This window comes from Quercus robur, chromosome 5 (assembly GCF_932294415.1).
Source record: "Quercus robur chromosome 5, dhQueRobu3.1, whole genome shotgun sequence".
In the NCBI taxonomy this organism is placed as follows: domain Eukaryota; kingdom Viridiplantae; phylum Streptophyta; class Magnoliopsida; order Fagales; family Fagaceae; genus Quercus; species Quercus robur.
Window position 1 is genome coordinate 73,343,867 of NC_065538.1, and position 16,310 is coordinate 73,360,176.

At 35.7% G+C, this 16,310-nt stretch overlaps 1 protein-coding gene across 1 annotated transcript; it reads left to right on the forward strand.

Annotated features, from left to right (window-relative positions):
* The first annotated feature begins 2,340 nt into the window (after positions 1-2,340).
* Positions 2,341-4,080, forward strand: LOC126728686 (uncharacterized). The gene has a single exon (XM_050434475.1). The coding sequence runs from the start codon at positions 2,341-2,343 to the stop codon at positions 4,078-4,080; it is 1,740 nt and encodes a 579-aa protein (XP_050290432.1).
* The last annotated feature ends 12,230 nt before the right edge of the window (positions 4,081-16,310 follow it).

Genomic DNA, 16,310 nt, shown 5'->3' on the forward strand with positions numbered 1-16,310 from the left:
GTGGGTAATGAGGGTATATATAGTATGGGTGAAGGGTAAGGAATTCACACATAAAAATCCTCCAGGCAGAATGTTTCACGATTGTCTCGCGGGAAGGCCTTACCCGCGAGACACTCGCGAAAACGACAACCTGGCACGACTCTTCAGCTTCCAGTCATGTGCTCCTTACATGCTCTTTCGCAGCTTAGTTTCTCGCGAGCTTCTCGCGAAATCCACTGATTCTTCATTTAAGCTTGAGTCTTCACCAACTTAATACTAAACCCAATACAATAAAATCCCACAAAATACAAGGAACAAAATTAGAGCAATTACAACACTTTTTGTCATGAAATAAAGCTAACATAAAACATAGTTGTAAATCACAACTTTACAATTAACATTAGTCTTATTGTCTTATTGTTGTTGATAAGAGTAATGCTACAGTTACAAACTATTTTACAATACTTTTACAAGCTATTGATATGGCCAACTTCTTATTAGTTTTCATCTAGGCCCACCATTAACATCACTTTTTCATTTACCAATAATCACTAATCATCGCATTAACAGTTTGTAAATTTTTTCGTAAAACAGTTTGTATCTCTATGTAGCATTACTTTATTTGTCGAACCGTGAGCTGTGCTATTCCACTTCAAAACCAATTGGTGATGAGGAAGGCACACTTAAATCTTTATGGCATTTGACATCACACCACGTGGGCCTATTTTTAGAGCGGTAGGGAGTCAAATTGTGGTCTCCCCAACAATCCCTCCCTCACAATGACACTCCCGTAACTTGAAGCCATGACTTTGGCCCTAATACCATTTGTCAGATCGTGAGCTATGCCATTCCACATTAAAACCAATTGGTGATGAGGAAGACAAACTCAAATCTTTTATGGCATTCGCTATCACACCATGAGCGCCTGTTTTTAGAGTAGTTGTAGGAAGTCAAATTGTGGTCCCCCAACACTATTGATAATGTTGCTAATATTATAATTATTTCTCTACTACTCTACTACTAATTAATAAATTACAAAAATTTAAGGATTCAAATATAGCATTCGTTATTAAACTGATGTCATGTGATAGCCTCACATTTTCCCAACATGTAAAAGAACTAATTCATTTCTTTGGCTCGTAGATATTTATTACTTAATTTAGGATATCAAACTTTATACCTCTTAATTAAATCTTAAGTCTTAACTAAGATTAATAATAATAATTTTAAAGTTGTAATTTACAACTATGTGTTTTGTTGGCTATAATTCCGTGTCAAATTTGATTGTAATTTTATTCAATCTTTTGTACCATGTATTTATTGTGGGATTTGATTGTAAGGATTGTGTGATAGAGAGAGAGAGAGTGTGTGAAGACTCAAGCAATTGAAGATTGAAGAGTTTTCGCGGGTAGCTCGTGACTAAGCATCCTGCGAAGTGACCCATGTGACTTGCATGTGCTAGAATGCGAAGAGTCAGGACAGGATGGAGATAGTTGTGTTTCACGAGTATTTCGCGGGTAAGGCCTTCCCGCCAGACACCCGCGAGACATTCTGTTTTGCCAGACTGTCAATTCTGATACACACTTTTTGTGCCTACACTATTTATACCCACATTACCCACAAATGTTGAGGAGAACTTTAGAGAGAAAACCTTAGCCAAACACCTTGAGAGTTAGAGATTGTTATACCCACAATCCTCTACACAATTGCTTATGGATTTTCCTCAACTTCTACTTCTCAATTTCCATACCATTGAGAGGTTAATAGTCTAAATACTTACCACACCCTTTCAGAATGTCAAGTGATATTTTGGTGCTGTTGGGAAGCATTGGAAGAAGTCAAGGATGGCAGATGCAACATGGAGCTTGTTGCGGGATCTGAAGAGCTAGACAAGACACGGTTCCGAGAAGCCTCGTTGGAGTAGGAGCTTGGAGAGCTTAGGTATATTAGGTAGATTAGGCTTGAAGGGTCTCTTGCTAACCCATGTATCCCAACTAATTGTCTAGTGGATCGATTACCGCTTGGAGGGCGGCAGAGAGGTTTTTCGCCGAGTTCTTCAATTTCCTCTTCGATAACACATCGGCATGTTATCTTGTGTTTGCATCTCTCTTCCCTACTCTTTCACATTCCATTTTACTGCTGTGTTGTCTTGATTATGGATTAGAGTAGCTTGTTTGTTTATCCACTCGCATTTACACTATTCCACACTTAGAATTAAGTTAGTGTAAAATCTATCAAGCCGTAACTTTAATTTGGGGATCTAAACAGCTCTTGTGTTTTTAACACATTTTCTCAATTGGTATCAAAGTAGGTACACTCGCTGTGGTTTAAATACCTGAGTGTGTTCCTTAACCCTTTGTGATGGATCGGTTACAATCTCTTAATGCCCCACCATTCTTTGATGGAGGCAACTATGCTTTTTGGAAGGTCCGAATGAGGGCTTTCTTGTGTGCTATAGATAAGTCTGTATGGGATTCCGTTGAGAATGGGTATGTTAAACCCACAACTGCCAAGTCCAAATGGGATAAGGTAGCTCTTGCATTAGCTAATGTGAATAGTAAGGCCATTAATGCTATATTCTATGGTGTGTCCCCTGATGAGTTTCATAGGATATCGCACGTGAAGACAGCCAAGGAAGCTTGGACAATCCTTGAAACAACCTATGAGGGTACCAGGAAAGTCAAGGACACGAAGCTTCAAATGCTTACCACCAGATTTGAAGAACTTAAGATGGGAGATGTTGAGGCTTTCGATTCTTTCTATGGAAAGCTCAATGAAATTGTAATTTCCAAGCTCAATCTCGAAGAGAAGATTGAAGATTCTAAGGTAGTGAGAAAGATTTTAAGGTCTTTACCGGAGAGTTTCCGAGCAAAAGTCACAGCTATAGAAGAGAGTAAAGACTTGGATGAGATCAAAATCCAAGAGCTAATTAGATCTCTCCAAACATATAAGCTGGGACTGCCTTCTCATAAATTGAGCAAATCTCTTGCTCTTAAAACCATCACCAAGAGAATGGACAACTCCTTCAAAAAGGATGATATGGAGAAGGAAGTAGCATTCCTTGCAAAGAACTTCCGAAAATTTCTGAAGATGAACAACAGTGGGAAGCCTTTCAACAAAGGAAAGTTTTCATCTCCCAAGGGTGATAGGAAGGAATTTAGGAAGAAAGATGGGAAGGAGTCTCAATCTACTCAAGGAATCACTTGCTTCGAGTGCAATGGACATGGACATGTCAAGAAAGAATGTCCTTATTATTTGAAAATGAAGGGCAAGGCATATGCCACAACTCTCAATGATTCAGACTCTTCCAATTTAGATTCAGAAGAGAGCTATGATGGAGAAGGGAATTACTCCGCTTTGATGACTATTGCTCATGTTGAGTCTTCAGTGGACTTAAGTTTGCTTGTAGAAGAGCTTGGGGAGCATAGTGAAGAGGAATCAATGGGAGTTGTAGAAGAATCGGATGCTGAAGAAGATGAAAGTTCAGTGGGCCTTCAAGAGAACTACAATTCCCTTCTTGAGAAGTCTAGAGAATATGCAAGAGTGGCCAAGGCAGCTGTTGAAAAGATGAAGAAGGCAAAGGAGGACTATAGAAGTCTTCTAGTGCATTATAAGGAGGCCAAATGTGAAATAGAGTCATTGAATGGAAAACTGACTGAAGCCTACTCAAAGATAAAATTTCTTAAGCTTGAGGTGGTTCAAGCTAATGCTAAAGTAGAGCGAGTCTCCTCCAAGAAGCTTGATGAAGTCCTTTCTCATCAAAAACCTTTCTCCGACAAAATCGGTTTGGGATACACTAGAGAAAGTAGTTTGGCTGTTAATGTTTCCAAAGAAGTGAAGTTTGTAAAAGCCAAAGAACCGATGGTAACTACCACAAGGGCTGAGAAAGTGAAGGAGGAGAAGAATAAGAACGTGGCTGACCGACGGGTGTTGAATAAGCTCCCTAACCAATTAGTGGTCAAGCCTAAGGTTCAAGGGAAATCACCTCCAAAGTTGCAAAGAGGTCTGAGAATTAAACATTTTTGCCGTCACTATGGACTTCAAGGACACACCAGACCAAATTGTCATAAGTTGACGGCATTGAAGAATGCAAGTGATTAGAGGTCAAAAGGACCAAGAAATGACAAAAGGAATTGGGCTGTTGAGCAATCAAGAGATCGAGATGGTGATTCTAGAGTGATGGATGTGATGAAAATGATCAATGCATTCACCACCTGTTTGGTAAGCTTCTCCAGAAGGTTTGAAGGCCACAACCCTCGTACCCAATCCTATAGGGATATCACCCCAAACACACGTGACGTGTGGGTGAAGAAGGGTACTCATGCATGATCACCTCCTATGTCCATGCATTAATACTTCCAATGTTTAGGGACATTTGTTCATGCATCTTGACATGCATAATTCTATTTGTGTCAACTGTTTCTGGTTTTTAGCATTTTTTTTTTTTTGTTTTGGTTTATACCTGTTTTTGTTGATCTTACTTTTCCTATTCTGTTTTTTAGTATGTTCAAAAAATTCAAAAACCCATAAAAAGTGAAAAATCTTCAAAAAGTTTGATCACTTGTGTTGTGTATATCACATGTGAGTTTGGCCTAATACCTTTGTACTAATGGCGTAGTGCATTTACAAGCTTAGCTTGTTATGTATGCACATATATCTTTGTGGGAAAAATCTTGAAAACTATGTGTGATTATTGTAAATAGATCTTCAAGCTTGTCATGAATGATTGGTCAATAGTGTTGATGGTTTTGATACTTGCATAGACTTGTGCCTATATATCTTCCCATCTTTATTTTTATGTTTTTGCTATAGAGCTCACTAAATGTAAATCTCCAAATGAAAAGAGATAATGAGCTGCAAAAGCCTGTCGCACATACTAGTATTTGACTAGGAAAAAGGGAAAGCGACTTTTGTATTAAAATGTATGGTGCTCAAAAAGCCAAATGAAAAGCTTCTACGTTTTGTAATCACTAAAACCATTTCTTATGAAATTCCGCTGCATTTAGTGACGAAATATTTCGTCACTAAAACAATTTTTTGTTGCCATATTTGTGACGAAAAAATTCGTCACTAAAACTTATTTTCTATTTTTATTATTTTCATGGCGTTGATATTAACCTGTAACCTGTCATTACATTATTAAAACCTCACATTTGATTAACACATTTATTTCAACAACACATTTATAAAAAATCGATCCATACATTCCACAAGTTAAAATTAAATTAAGTATCCAATTCAAACTCCTTCCATACAATAAGTATTTGCAACACATACAATAATTGTTTGCAACACATACAATAACTTAAGCTGTTTTATAACAATACAAAAAATGTAGCATAATATAATTAGAACTAACGGAAGATGTCCTCATGTGTCTTCAAATAATGCCTAAAGGAAATCCCCTAAAGCCACCAATAAGAAATCTGCACAAATATAAATCTTTAGTTAAATATAAATCTTTAGTCAAATATAATTCTACATAGTGCCAACAGAAATTTCACTTCTATATCTTCAATATCATAAACTAAAGATTGAATAACCTATCACGTGACAAATATTAGTTTCAAATGATACATAAAAACTGAAGTGTTTTAATTTAAAGATAAAGTACTAACCAATAAGTGATTTAGCTTGAAGATGAACCACCTCCATAGGTAAAAGCATCATCATAACCCTTGCTCCTCAAAAAATTAAGAATATTCTTTTGGACCTCATCTTGCTTAGCTCGCACCTCTTGCTCCTTAGCTCGCTCCTCTTCGTCCCTAACTCTTGCCTCTTTGAGCTCAATTATCTCACTTTCTAACCGATGAATATACTCCACCGAGGAACTAGATGAGGCAGTGGTTACTAGAGAAAAGGAAGGTCTCATGCCAAGTCCTTTTACAATACCGGATTTCTTCTTAAAAACCAAGTTTGAGATCTCCTCTTGTGTAAGGGGAATTGCATTAGGTTCTTGACAATGATCCTCTTGCACTTTCAGAATAGTTTCCTATCATTTGAAAGAGAAAAAAACAAGCAATCACAACATTAATAATACATATGCTATAGCTTTACAAACATGATAAAGATGGAATAATAGGGATGGAATGATACACATACATATGTCGCTTCATCCTCAAGCTGTATCCACCTATTTGTATTTGGATTGAAATGAACATCTTTGTAAATTTTTGCCAATTCAGGAACTTGACCGCCATTATTATTTGTCTAATTAATTAACATTCGAGTGTTAGTTATTTATAGTTAATTAATCACAACATGTAATACACTTAAGGTTTAAGAAAATGAAAAAACACACCTCCTCATCAACCCTAACAGCAAGTGCCTTTGTCCCGCATCTATGTTTGCCTGAAATTTTGCTCCTATTTTCAGAGTTAATTCTTGATTTTTCCTAATAAAGAACATTCAAGATATTTATTAGATCATGACTAAAACAATATACATTTACTTCATCTAAGTATTAATCTAATCATTTGACAACATAATATAGTAAATATTGGATAATAATAATATACGCATAAATAATTTACCAGCTAGTCCTTATTGGTCCATCTCCCTTCAATGAGTCCAGTCCACTGCGCAAGTATGGCATTCTTTGGCGGGTGGCTTTTTGCATGGTCAACACCATGAGATTTTACGAGCTTTTTATAAGTCTAATACAACTTGTTAGAGCTGCTACTCAATAATCTTCCACATTTTGTATTTATTGTTTTCGTTACTAAGTTGGAATCTCCTTCTAGCTCAAACTGATCATGTAAATTGAAGTATATATGTATTATAAAATTATTATTATATGAATTTAATATGCTTAGTGACAACAAAGATGAGTTAGACGTTATCAATATAAATTTACCTCGATACTTTGAAGCACCACATCTCTAGTAGCAGCATCAACACTTTTCCAATTTTTTACATTGTAACTTGACAAATTACTTCACACTTGTGCGCCAATTTGATTGAGAAGCTTGCACGCATTCTTCCCAACAAGAGCATCATACTCTGCAGCTATACGTACTGGCAGTTTACCACTTTTTTCAACAAGTGCCCGTACTGCTATGCCACATGTTGTTCCATGGGTATTTCTGCTAGTAGATCCTATTTAAAAATTATCAATGTTATAAAATAATACATTCTATGTACATTAAGTATAATCTCAATAGTAAAGACAAGGTGCAGTTGTAATTAAGTATGTTTTATGTAATTACCAGTCGTGCTAGTTAATGCGTCGGTAGCCTCCGCACTAGAAGAACTTTGGACGGGGGGATTTGCTTCAAGAGGTGTTTTCGTAGATTGAACCGTAGATTGGACCACCGGGATAGATGCCTCACCTCGCAAGCGTGTAAGTCGTCCTGGTGCCATCTGTAACTAACAAACATACATATAATGGAACAACAAAGACATTACAAATAATAGAACGACAAAGTTATTATCTATTGTACCCTATGGAACATCTATTGTACCTTATGGATTAAAGAGTTATATGACTCAACATCATTCTCATCGTCACTAATAGGTGGTACATAATCATCATCTACCACAACACTAGCTCTACTTCTTTTCCTTTTTGCACAATTGGACTGAGCGGAATCCTTTAGAGAAGTTGAGATGTGCTTCAATCCTAAAGCATCAATTATCTCTTGGTTTTGCCTCATTCTATCCAATCTTTCCATCTCATACCTCGGTATATTATGAGTGTATTTGGCCTTTTTGGGCATTTTTTGAAACTATGTATTGACAAGAAAGATAAGTACAATTGCTACTAACTTAACATTATAGTCCACATCATTATCCATATCAAGCAATTCACAAGTGCAAATTTTGAACACAATTGCTACTAACTCAACACAACAAATGACCACATTAATATCCATATCAAGTTTAAGATAAGCACAAAACATTTCAATAACAATTGCAACGTAGACAAGCATAAAACTTTAAAACAAGCATAAAACTTTAAGACAAGCATATAACATTTAAGACAATTGTTATAACTCTACATATCATAATCCATATCAAGATCAACATCAGGTATGTCATGCTCTTCATTTTGATTAGCGTCTCTTGAAGTTCCACCTTCAGGAACAACCTCAGTTTCAACATCACCCATACAATACTCAATAATATTGTCTTCAACATTGATAGGGACAACATCCACAATTGCTTCTTGTTGGAATGCGTCACTATCTTTTGTATTATCATTAGATTCTCCGCCCTCGACTTCCGGGACATCAAACACTTCCCTATGTTGGATGTATTGCACAATTTTCCAAGGGTCACGCAATTTCGTATCCTGAAAGTAGAAAACTTGTTTTGCTTGACTAGGAAGTATAAAAGAGTCATTTTGATACCATCGACTTGTAACATCAATGCTCGTGTAGTGTGCATCGATTCGTATCGTTCTCCTTCGACCATTGGTACCAGTATTGTACCATTCACACTGAAACAAAACAACTTTATGGCGAAACATATACTCTAATTCCCAAATTTTGCACACATGACCATAGAAGTCGTGCATTTCTCCCTCATGATCTCCTTTGGTACATACACCACTGTTTTGGGTTACACGACGATTGTCTAGGTCCCTTGTATGGAACTTTACACCATTGACCATACAAACTGTGTACTCCTTCACATACGGTTTAAGACCATTTGCTAATGACTATAACTGTTTAGTAGCTTCTAATGAATCGTTAACTTTCAATCTATTCATATATAATGACATACAACAAGTGATATTAATTAGTAATAAGCAATGACAAATACAATTAAATGTTTAAATTTATTAGTGTGTGATTAAATTTCAAATGTCTTACACGTTCTCTAAACCACTTGGGAAACTCTTGTCGTTGGATTTGAGTTATGGCTTCTCTAGTAGGATTATGCAATGTGCTTCTGTGTTCGCTGTTAAAAATAAGATGATTTATTTTCAGCTAAGCATTGCGGATAATATTCAAAGCTTGATTAAACAATATATGCATATGAAATCACATACTTTAAATAAGGCTCTAGCTCAGGACTATTGTACAACAAGTACCAATGAGCAGTATCAAGCAATGCACGAGAGAAGTCGCCATCATTTCGCCTACCACCTGTAGGTCGGGCAATCTGTGAAAAAACTATCAATCCTTCGCTAGATTCACCAAAATCTTCATTTCTTTCTCTTCGATTATGCACAGTTTCGATCCCATCAATATACAAAGACCAGTTGTTAATACATTCTTTAAGAATGTAAGCCTTTGCAATCGAACCTTTTGGTCGAGCTCGGTTGGAAACGTATCTTCTCAATTTTCCAAGGTACCTACGAGGAAAAAATACGCACAGAATGTGATTTTATACCACGTGGGAAATATTCAATTGATGAATGCATCAAATGATCTAATTACCTTTCAATTGGATACATCCACCGATATTGTACCGGGCCTCCTAGAATTGCTTCTCGAGGCAACATCAAAGAATGCTGGAGGCAAGAACCTCTCAAGCTTGCATAGTATAAGAACTATACGTTCTTCTATTTTCTCCAATTCACTCCGCTTTAGGGTCCTTGAGCGTAAGTTTTATAACCACATAATACATTTTCACTATATGAATAAATATGTAATAACAATAATTTGTGCCTATGAAGTGGGACTATACAACTATACACTGCTTCAAATACCAGTCTTTACATCAGCACTAATCATTTGTGCCAATTGAACCAACTAGGCAGTCAACATTCATTCAATGAAGCAAATACCAATAACTTGTTCCCAATTCAATATCACAGACAAGAACTTGTTAAATCAAAATAATCTTCTAAGAAACCCCAAAAAAAAAAAAAAAAAAAAGAAACAAGAGTGAAGTAAATTACCTGAGTTGGATAGACCTCTCCTCCTATAACATACTGAATTGCAGAATATACATAAAGAAAGCCAGCTGGATAGGCCCATTCTCAAAAAAAAAAAAAAAACCTATTCTCAACAAACATGAGTTGGGATTAATTACAACAAAAATGTCCATTCTCAACAAAATACAAGCACAAAATTTCTCAACAAAAGAAATTTTTTTTATCTTTTGTGTTAAAAGAAATTTCTCAACAAACTATGTATTTAAGGGAATGAAAGAAAAATAAATAAATAAAACCTTACCGATCGTCGCAAATGGCAACTGCAACAGCAACGGCAACGGCAACGCTTCAACGTCAACGACAACGACAACACTTCAACGGCAACGGCAATGGTTTGGGTTCGTCAGTATTTCTTTTGCAACGCTTCAACGGCAACGGCGACGCTTCAACGGCAACGGCAACGACAACGCTTCAACGGCAACGGCAACGGCAACGGAAACGGTTTGGGTTCGTCAGTATTTCTTTTGCAACGCTTCAACAGCGACGGCGACGCTTCAATGGCAACGGCAACGCTTCAACGGCAACAGCAACGGCAACGGCAACAGCAACGGTTTGGGTTCATCGGCATTTTTTTTTTTGTTTGGGTTTCTCTTTTTTCTTTTTCTTTTTTTTTAGAGTGGGTTTCTCTTCATATACGGGTTGGGAGTTTTTTGTTTTGCTGAATGGGTGAATGGTTTTTTAGCTTTGTTTGGGAGTATTTATAGTGGTATTTTAGCAACAAAATGTTTTCATCGCTAAAGACCACTTTGTGTGACGAAACAGAAATTCGTCACTAGAAGTGGGCAATAGCGACGAAAACATTTCGTTGCTAAAGACAACTTTATAGCGACAAAAGAATTTCGTCGCTGTTTCCTACTTCTAGTGACGAATTTCTGTTTCGTCACTAAAGAAACCATTTTTTTGTTAAGATTTTTAGCGACGAAATTTAAATTTCGTCGCTGTAGCATACTTTTAGTGACGAATTTTTGTTTCATCACAAAAGGACCCAGAATTTGTTAAACTTTTAGCAATGAATTTTATTTTCGTCACTAAAGAAACCATTTTTTGTTAAGATTTTTAGCGACGAAATTTAACTTTCGTCGCTGTAGTATACTTTTAGTGACGAATTTTTGTTTCATCACAAAAGGACCCAAAATTTGTTAAACTTTTAGCGACGAATTTTATTTTCGTCACTAAAGAAACCATTTTATGATAAGATTTTTAGCGACGAAATTTAACTTTCGTCGCTGTAGTATACTTTTAGTGACGAATTTTGATTTCGTCACTAAAAATATATAAGTGCAAAACTATTATTGTACGGCACCGAGATCCTAGGCCCATACAGGCCCTGGGCCCAGTCCCATACAGGCCCTTGGCCCAATCCCACACAGGCCCTGGGCCCAGTCCCATACTAGCCTTGGGCAAAGGTCCAGCCGTCCTGCGCCCTTCTTGGAGCTTCCTTCATGTACGAACAAGCGTAGGGTAATGAATTCCGAGAGGAGATCGGACAAACGTTCCCGGTCAAATATACGAACTGTTCCCGGGAAATTGTGATATTCCCTGGGAACTGAGTTGCCGAACATAGTCGGTCAAGATGGAGCCAAGTTCCAATATCATAAATGCTGCACCGCCCTTTCACCTAAACATCCACTTTAATCAGATAATATTGGACCTCCAGTAGCACAAACGGTGGCTGTAATCATAATCTTCCCACTAACCTTAGCTATAAATAGAAGAAAGTTGGGAGAAGAAAGGGTTCAGAAAAATTGAGAGAAAACAGTCAAGGAGAGAGTATAAACTGAGTGTTGCTTTGAGTCTCTCTGCCGAGAACGACCCATTGTAGGAAATCCTTAAGCCCACTACAAATAAATTGTGAGCCCAAGTAGCCTAAGGCCCAGAAGTCTTGTACTTGGTTCCTACAATTATTATTTTTAGTGACGAATATATTTCGTCGCTAATTCTTCCTTATAGCGACGAAAGGATTTTCGTCACTAATACTATCCACAACAATACTTACAGTGACGAAATATTTCATTACTAAAAATTTGAACTTTTAGTGACGAAATATTTCGTCGCTATAGATTAATTATACTCGCGCCGAAATTTCCCTCCATTGACGCCCATTTTTTAGATCACAATAGCGACGAAATTTATTTTTCGTCGCTAAATGTTATAATTTTTTTCACTATTAGTGACGAAATTCATATTTCGTCACTAAATCTGTATTTTTAGCGACGAAAAATATTTCCCCACTAATTTTCATCGCTAAAAATACATTTTGTTGTAGTGATCTCTCTTCCCTACTCTTTTACATTCCATTTTACTGCTGTGTTGTCTTGATTATGGATTAGAGTAGCTTGTTTGTTTATCCGCTCGCATTTACACTATTCCGCACTTAGAATTAAGTTAGTGTAAAATTTATCAAGTCGTAACTTTAATTTGGGGGTCTAAACAACTCTTATGTTTTTAACACATTTTCAAGCTTTCAATAATAATAATAATAATAAATGACAAGAAGTGATCAATTATACCTATATAAGTGATCAATTATACCTATAAAATTCTTCTCAAGAAAAATTATACCTACAAAATCCATTAAATGTTGCAAATAATGCTCTTTTTTAAATCCGTAATCAGTCGAGCATTGTAATTGATCAGTATCTTAGATGATAGAATATTTAGCATATTGTTGGAAGCTGGAACCATGCTTTACTGTGATTTTGTAATATATTCTAACACAAAATACTTTTGTTCTCCACTTTTTAATGTTATATATATATATTTTTTCTTTTTTAGAAGTGAGTTTTCATCCCCCAAAAGAGGGGGGATTGTGATATTCAAACTAGTGAGTGATCGTACGTTTCTTAAAAGTTTAATAGTTTATGACTGTCCATTTTTGTTGTCTAATGAAGCCACATTCCTCTCAACTATCAGTCACACAAACTAAGGAATATTGTCTTGATACTTACAAAAGTTTTTGATGGAAAAGTGCCAGTTGGGTTTATATTGTTATAAAATTTGTATTCGTCACTACTCACTATACTATTGTTTCGTCTGAAATTGTGGATTCCACTATAATTAATTAGATTAGAAGATATACATGTTAATTAGAGAGTTTGAGATAAGTTGACAAGTTCTACTTGGGTTGAATATTTAAATTTATATATCTTGAGGTGAATTTTGGAGTATTTTAGATTGTATTTGTAATCATTGTAATTTTATTAAATTTAACTGAAAATGTAACAAATTAGATGTATTCGCTCATTTCTCAAACATAAAGGGAGAAATTGGTTGGTTTCAAAGATAAGAGGGGAAATCGTGTACCCCAAACATAGACAGGAAATTTCTTCCATGGCCCCATTATTTTTTTGTTAAACTAGGTTAATATCATATAAATAATTATATATAAATATTCAAGCCCTTCTATTGGTATGGTATTTTGGAGGTGTGAGAAAATAAGAAAGCAGCTACAAATTTTACTATAAAACGTTTACAAACTGTTGTGGTAATGATTGTGATTGGTAAACTTTAACAACTTAATTAATATAAATGTATGATTTTTTTTTTTTTTTTTCTTTTGTGATTAGTGACATACCAATTTATAAATTTTATGTAGTTAAATTTACAGTGTTACTAGCATAACTTATGATAAAAATATTAGACAACAATAAAAAAAAATTTATCATAAAATTTTCTTAGGCCTTACGCTTGCTCTGCCTCCAACGAATGAACATAGCATCTCAAGTGGCCCATCATATTGTGTAGTAGTAAGAAGTCTTTGTGTGTGTTGCATTTTTGTTTGTTCCGTTGAAGATGAAAGCTCAAGACTAATGTATTTATATGCTTTAGGTGTTTATGCTACCACGTACTCAAACACAAACACATCCACACTTTCTTTATGACATTGTAGAGTGTAGACTAGATATTCTCACAGTGGTTAAAGTACACTTGATGCACAATTCTGAATCTCTAATGGCTTTGATCTTGCTTCTAGAATTTTACCAAAGTCAAAAGAGTATCATGGTCTCCAAAATGTCATTTTATAATTTTCTTTTATATTTAGGCTTGTCCTTGCCTCTCAATTTAAATAGTTATCTTATTCTTTTCTTTTCTTTTATGCTGTCATATGCAGCGTGTAAAGGAAGTTACGCCATCCCATTTCTTTGATCACCGCAACAATCAAAAGTTGACTGCAGAGGGATTATTTGATAAAACAAATAAAGAACTCCGGCAAAAAGCCATAGAATGGATAAAGCGCACTGTTGAAGGATGTTCACTTGTGGCTGTTCTCATTGCTACTGTTGCCTTTGCCGCAGCCTATACAATACCTGGAGGCTCAAATGGTCGGACTGGTGCCCCAGTCCTCCTCAATCAACCATTTTTTGTGGTTTTTACAGTGGCAGACGTACTATCAATTTCATTTGCTTTGACATCAGTAGTTGTTTTTCTTGCAATCACCACATCATGATCACCATTTCGATTTGCAGACTTTAGACATTCTCTTCCTAAAAAGTTGACATACGGCTTAACTTTGTTGTTCATCTCTGTCCTCATGATGATGATAGCATTTGCAGCAACAGTCTCCTTATGATACACAATGGGGAAGGGTGGAGAAAAGTGGTCCTATATGCTCTCTTTCATTCCAGTTGGGCTCTTTGCACTTTCATATTACCCTCTCTATCGATCACTATCAAAAACCTACAAGTACTTGCTCAAGAAGGCATGGCAAGTAATTTCTCAGAGTCACTGTTTATCTAGGGAAACCAAAGGGGTCACTTTAACCTCTAATTCCCCAAACCCTCAATACACCATGTCCGTTTGAGAGAGCTATGATGTTAGGCTTTTGGAATCACTTGTTGCTCATAGGATTTTCCTATTGATGAAAGTGACACAACATGAGCTACTATAATTTTATTTTATTTTTAAATGTGTTGAATACTACCAAGAAAACTATGTAATAAATGTTTGTGTCCCAGACATAATGTATCTCAAAACTGTATTGAATAAATGTCTGTACCTCTTTTATTCTCCCCCACAAAGGAAAAAGTTGGGATAGTTTGAATAACAAGTTGAGAACCAGTGCAATGCTTTTAATACAAAGAAGCTTAAAAAACAAAAAGTAATAATAATACATATTTGTTTTGGATCATGTATTCTTTTACTTAAGAATTTTGTTATGCTTAACCTTTTCCCCTTCGAAAACCGTTCATCATTTGTTAGAGAGATTTTTTTTTTTTTTTTAATATTTTGTTGCTTTAGTGATTTTGTATTCGACCCAGTTTGGCTTTTCTCAATCTATAATTAATGGTACAAGCTAGCTAGGCAAATGTTGCCTTGTGATAAAACAATTTTCGCATTTGCCCCACACTTGGGAATCTTTGAATGGTGTTCCTTTCTCGTGAATGGCCCCCGCATGTGTAGTTTTCTGAATCAAAGTTGTTTTGAATTTCAATTTTCAACCTGATCAGTTGGTTTTTCTAAAATTCATGCCATTTTCAAATAGCCAAACACGAAACATTCACCCCTAGCACCTAGGAACATTTTGACTGAAATTAGAAAAAATATGCGTTTGGATTAGTAATTCACCGGCTACGTTTGCATTTTTCTTTTTTTTTAATGCACGCGTTTTAGCTTTCAGGAGACAATATGTACTGTTTAGAGGGTCTCATACATTGTTTATGGGACTCACAAGTATTTTATTAAAAAAAAAATAACATTAAAAATGGGTCTCACGGAACTATTTACGCATTTAAAAATTATTTTATTACAGTGTTTTCAGTTTTCAGTTTTTAGTTTTTAGCAAAATAAGTAATATCCAAACAGACCCTTAGTTCTTTTTACTAAGGTATGAGAGGAAAGAAATTAGTACTAAGCTTATATACCAAGGAGGCTCCTATTGAAGAAAAAAGAAAAGAAAGATAAAGGTTTATAATCAAATTAATTTTTATACGACACCTTTCTTTTTTTCTTTTTTTCTTTTTTTTCCTTTGCTAAAAATTACTATAATCTATTGTACTAAAGATCGAATACTATGCATAGGAGTATTGGAGGAGTGGCCAAGCTTTTCTCATAGGGGGACGAATAGTTACAGGATATGGTCTCACTCAAGGTGAAAAAAAAAAAGTGGGATATGGCTGACATGTTTTAGAGGAGGCAAGGAAAAGTCAAAAGATGAAAAGTAAGAATTTGTGATGGGGAATTTTTATGGCTAACGTATTGGAGGAGTGGCCAAGCTTTTCCCATAGGGGGACCAGCTCTTAAATGAGAAGGTGTGAGACCTATTTCTTCCTACTAATATATAGAGGTTTTAAAAAAAATTGGGGGGTGGGGGATGGTCCCCCCAAAGGATAATGTGCCTCCCCCTTCATAACAGTCTTCTGTTACAAAAATCGGAAAAGAAATGCATATATAAAAGGGCATGGAATTTAGTATTTATACCATACTAATAGTGTTTACGAACTTTACC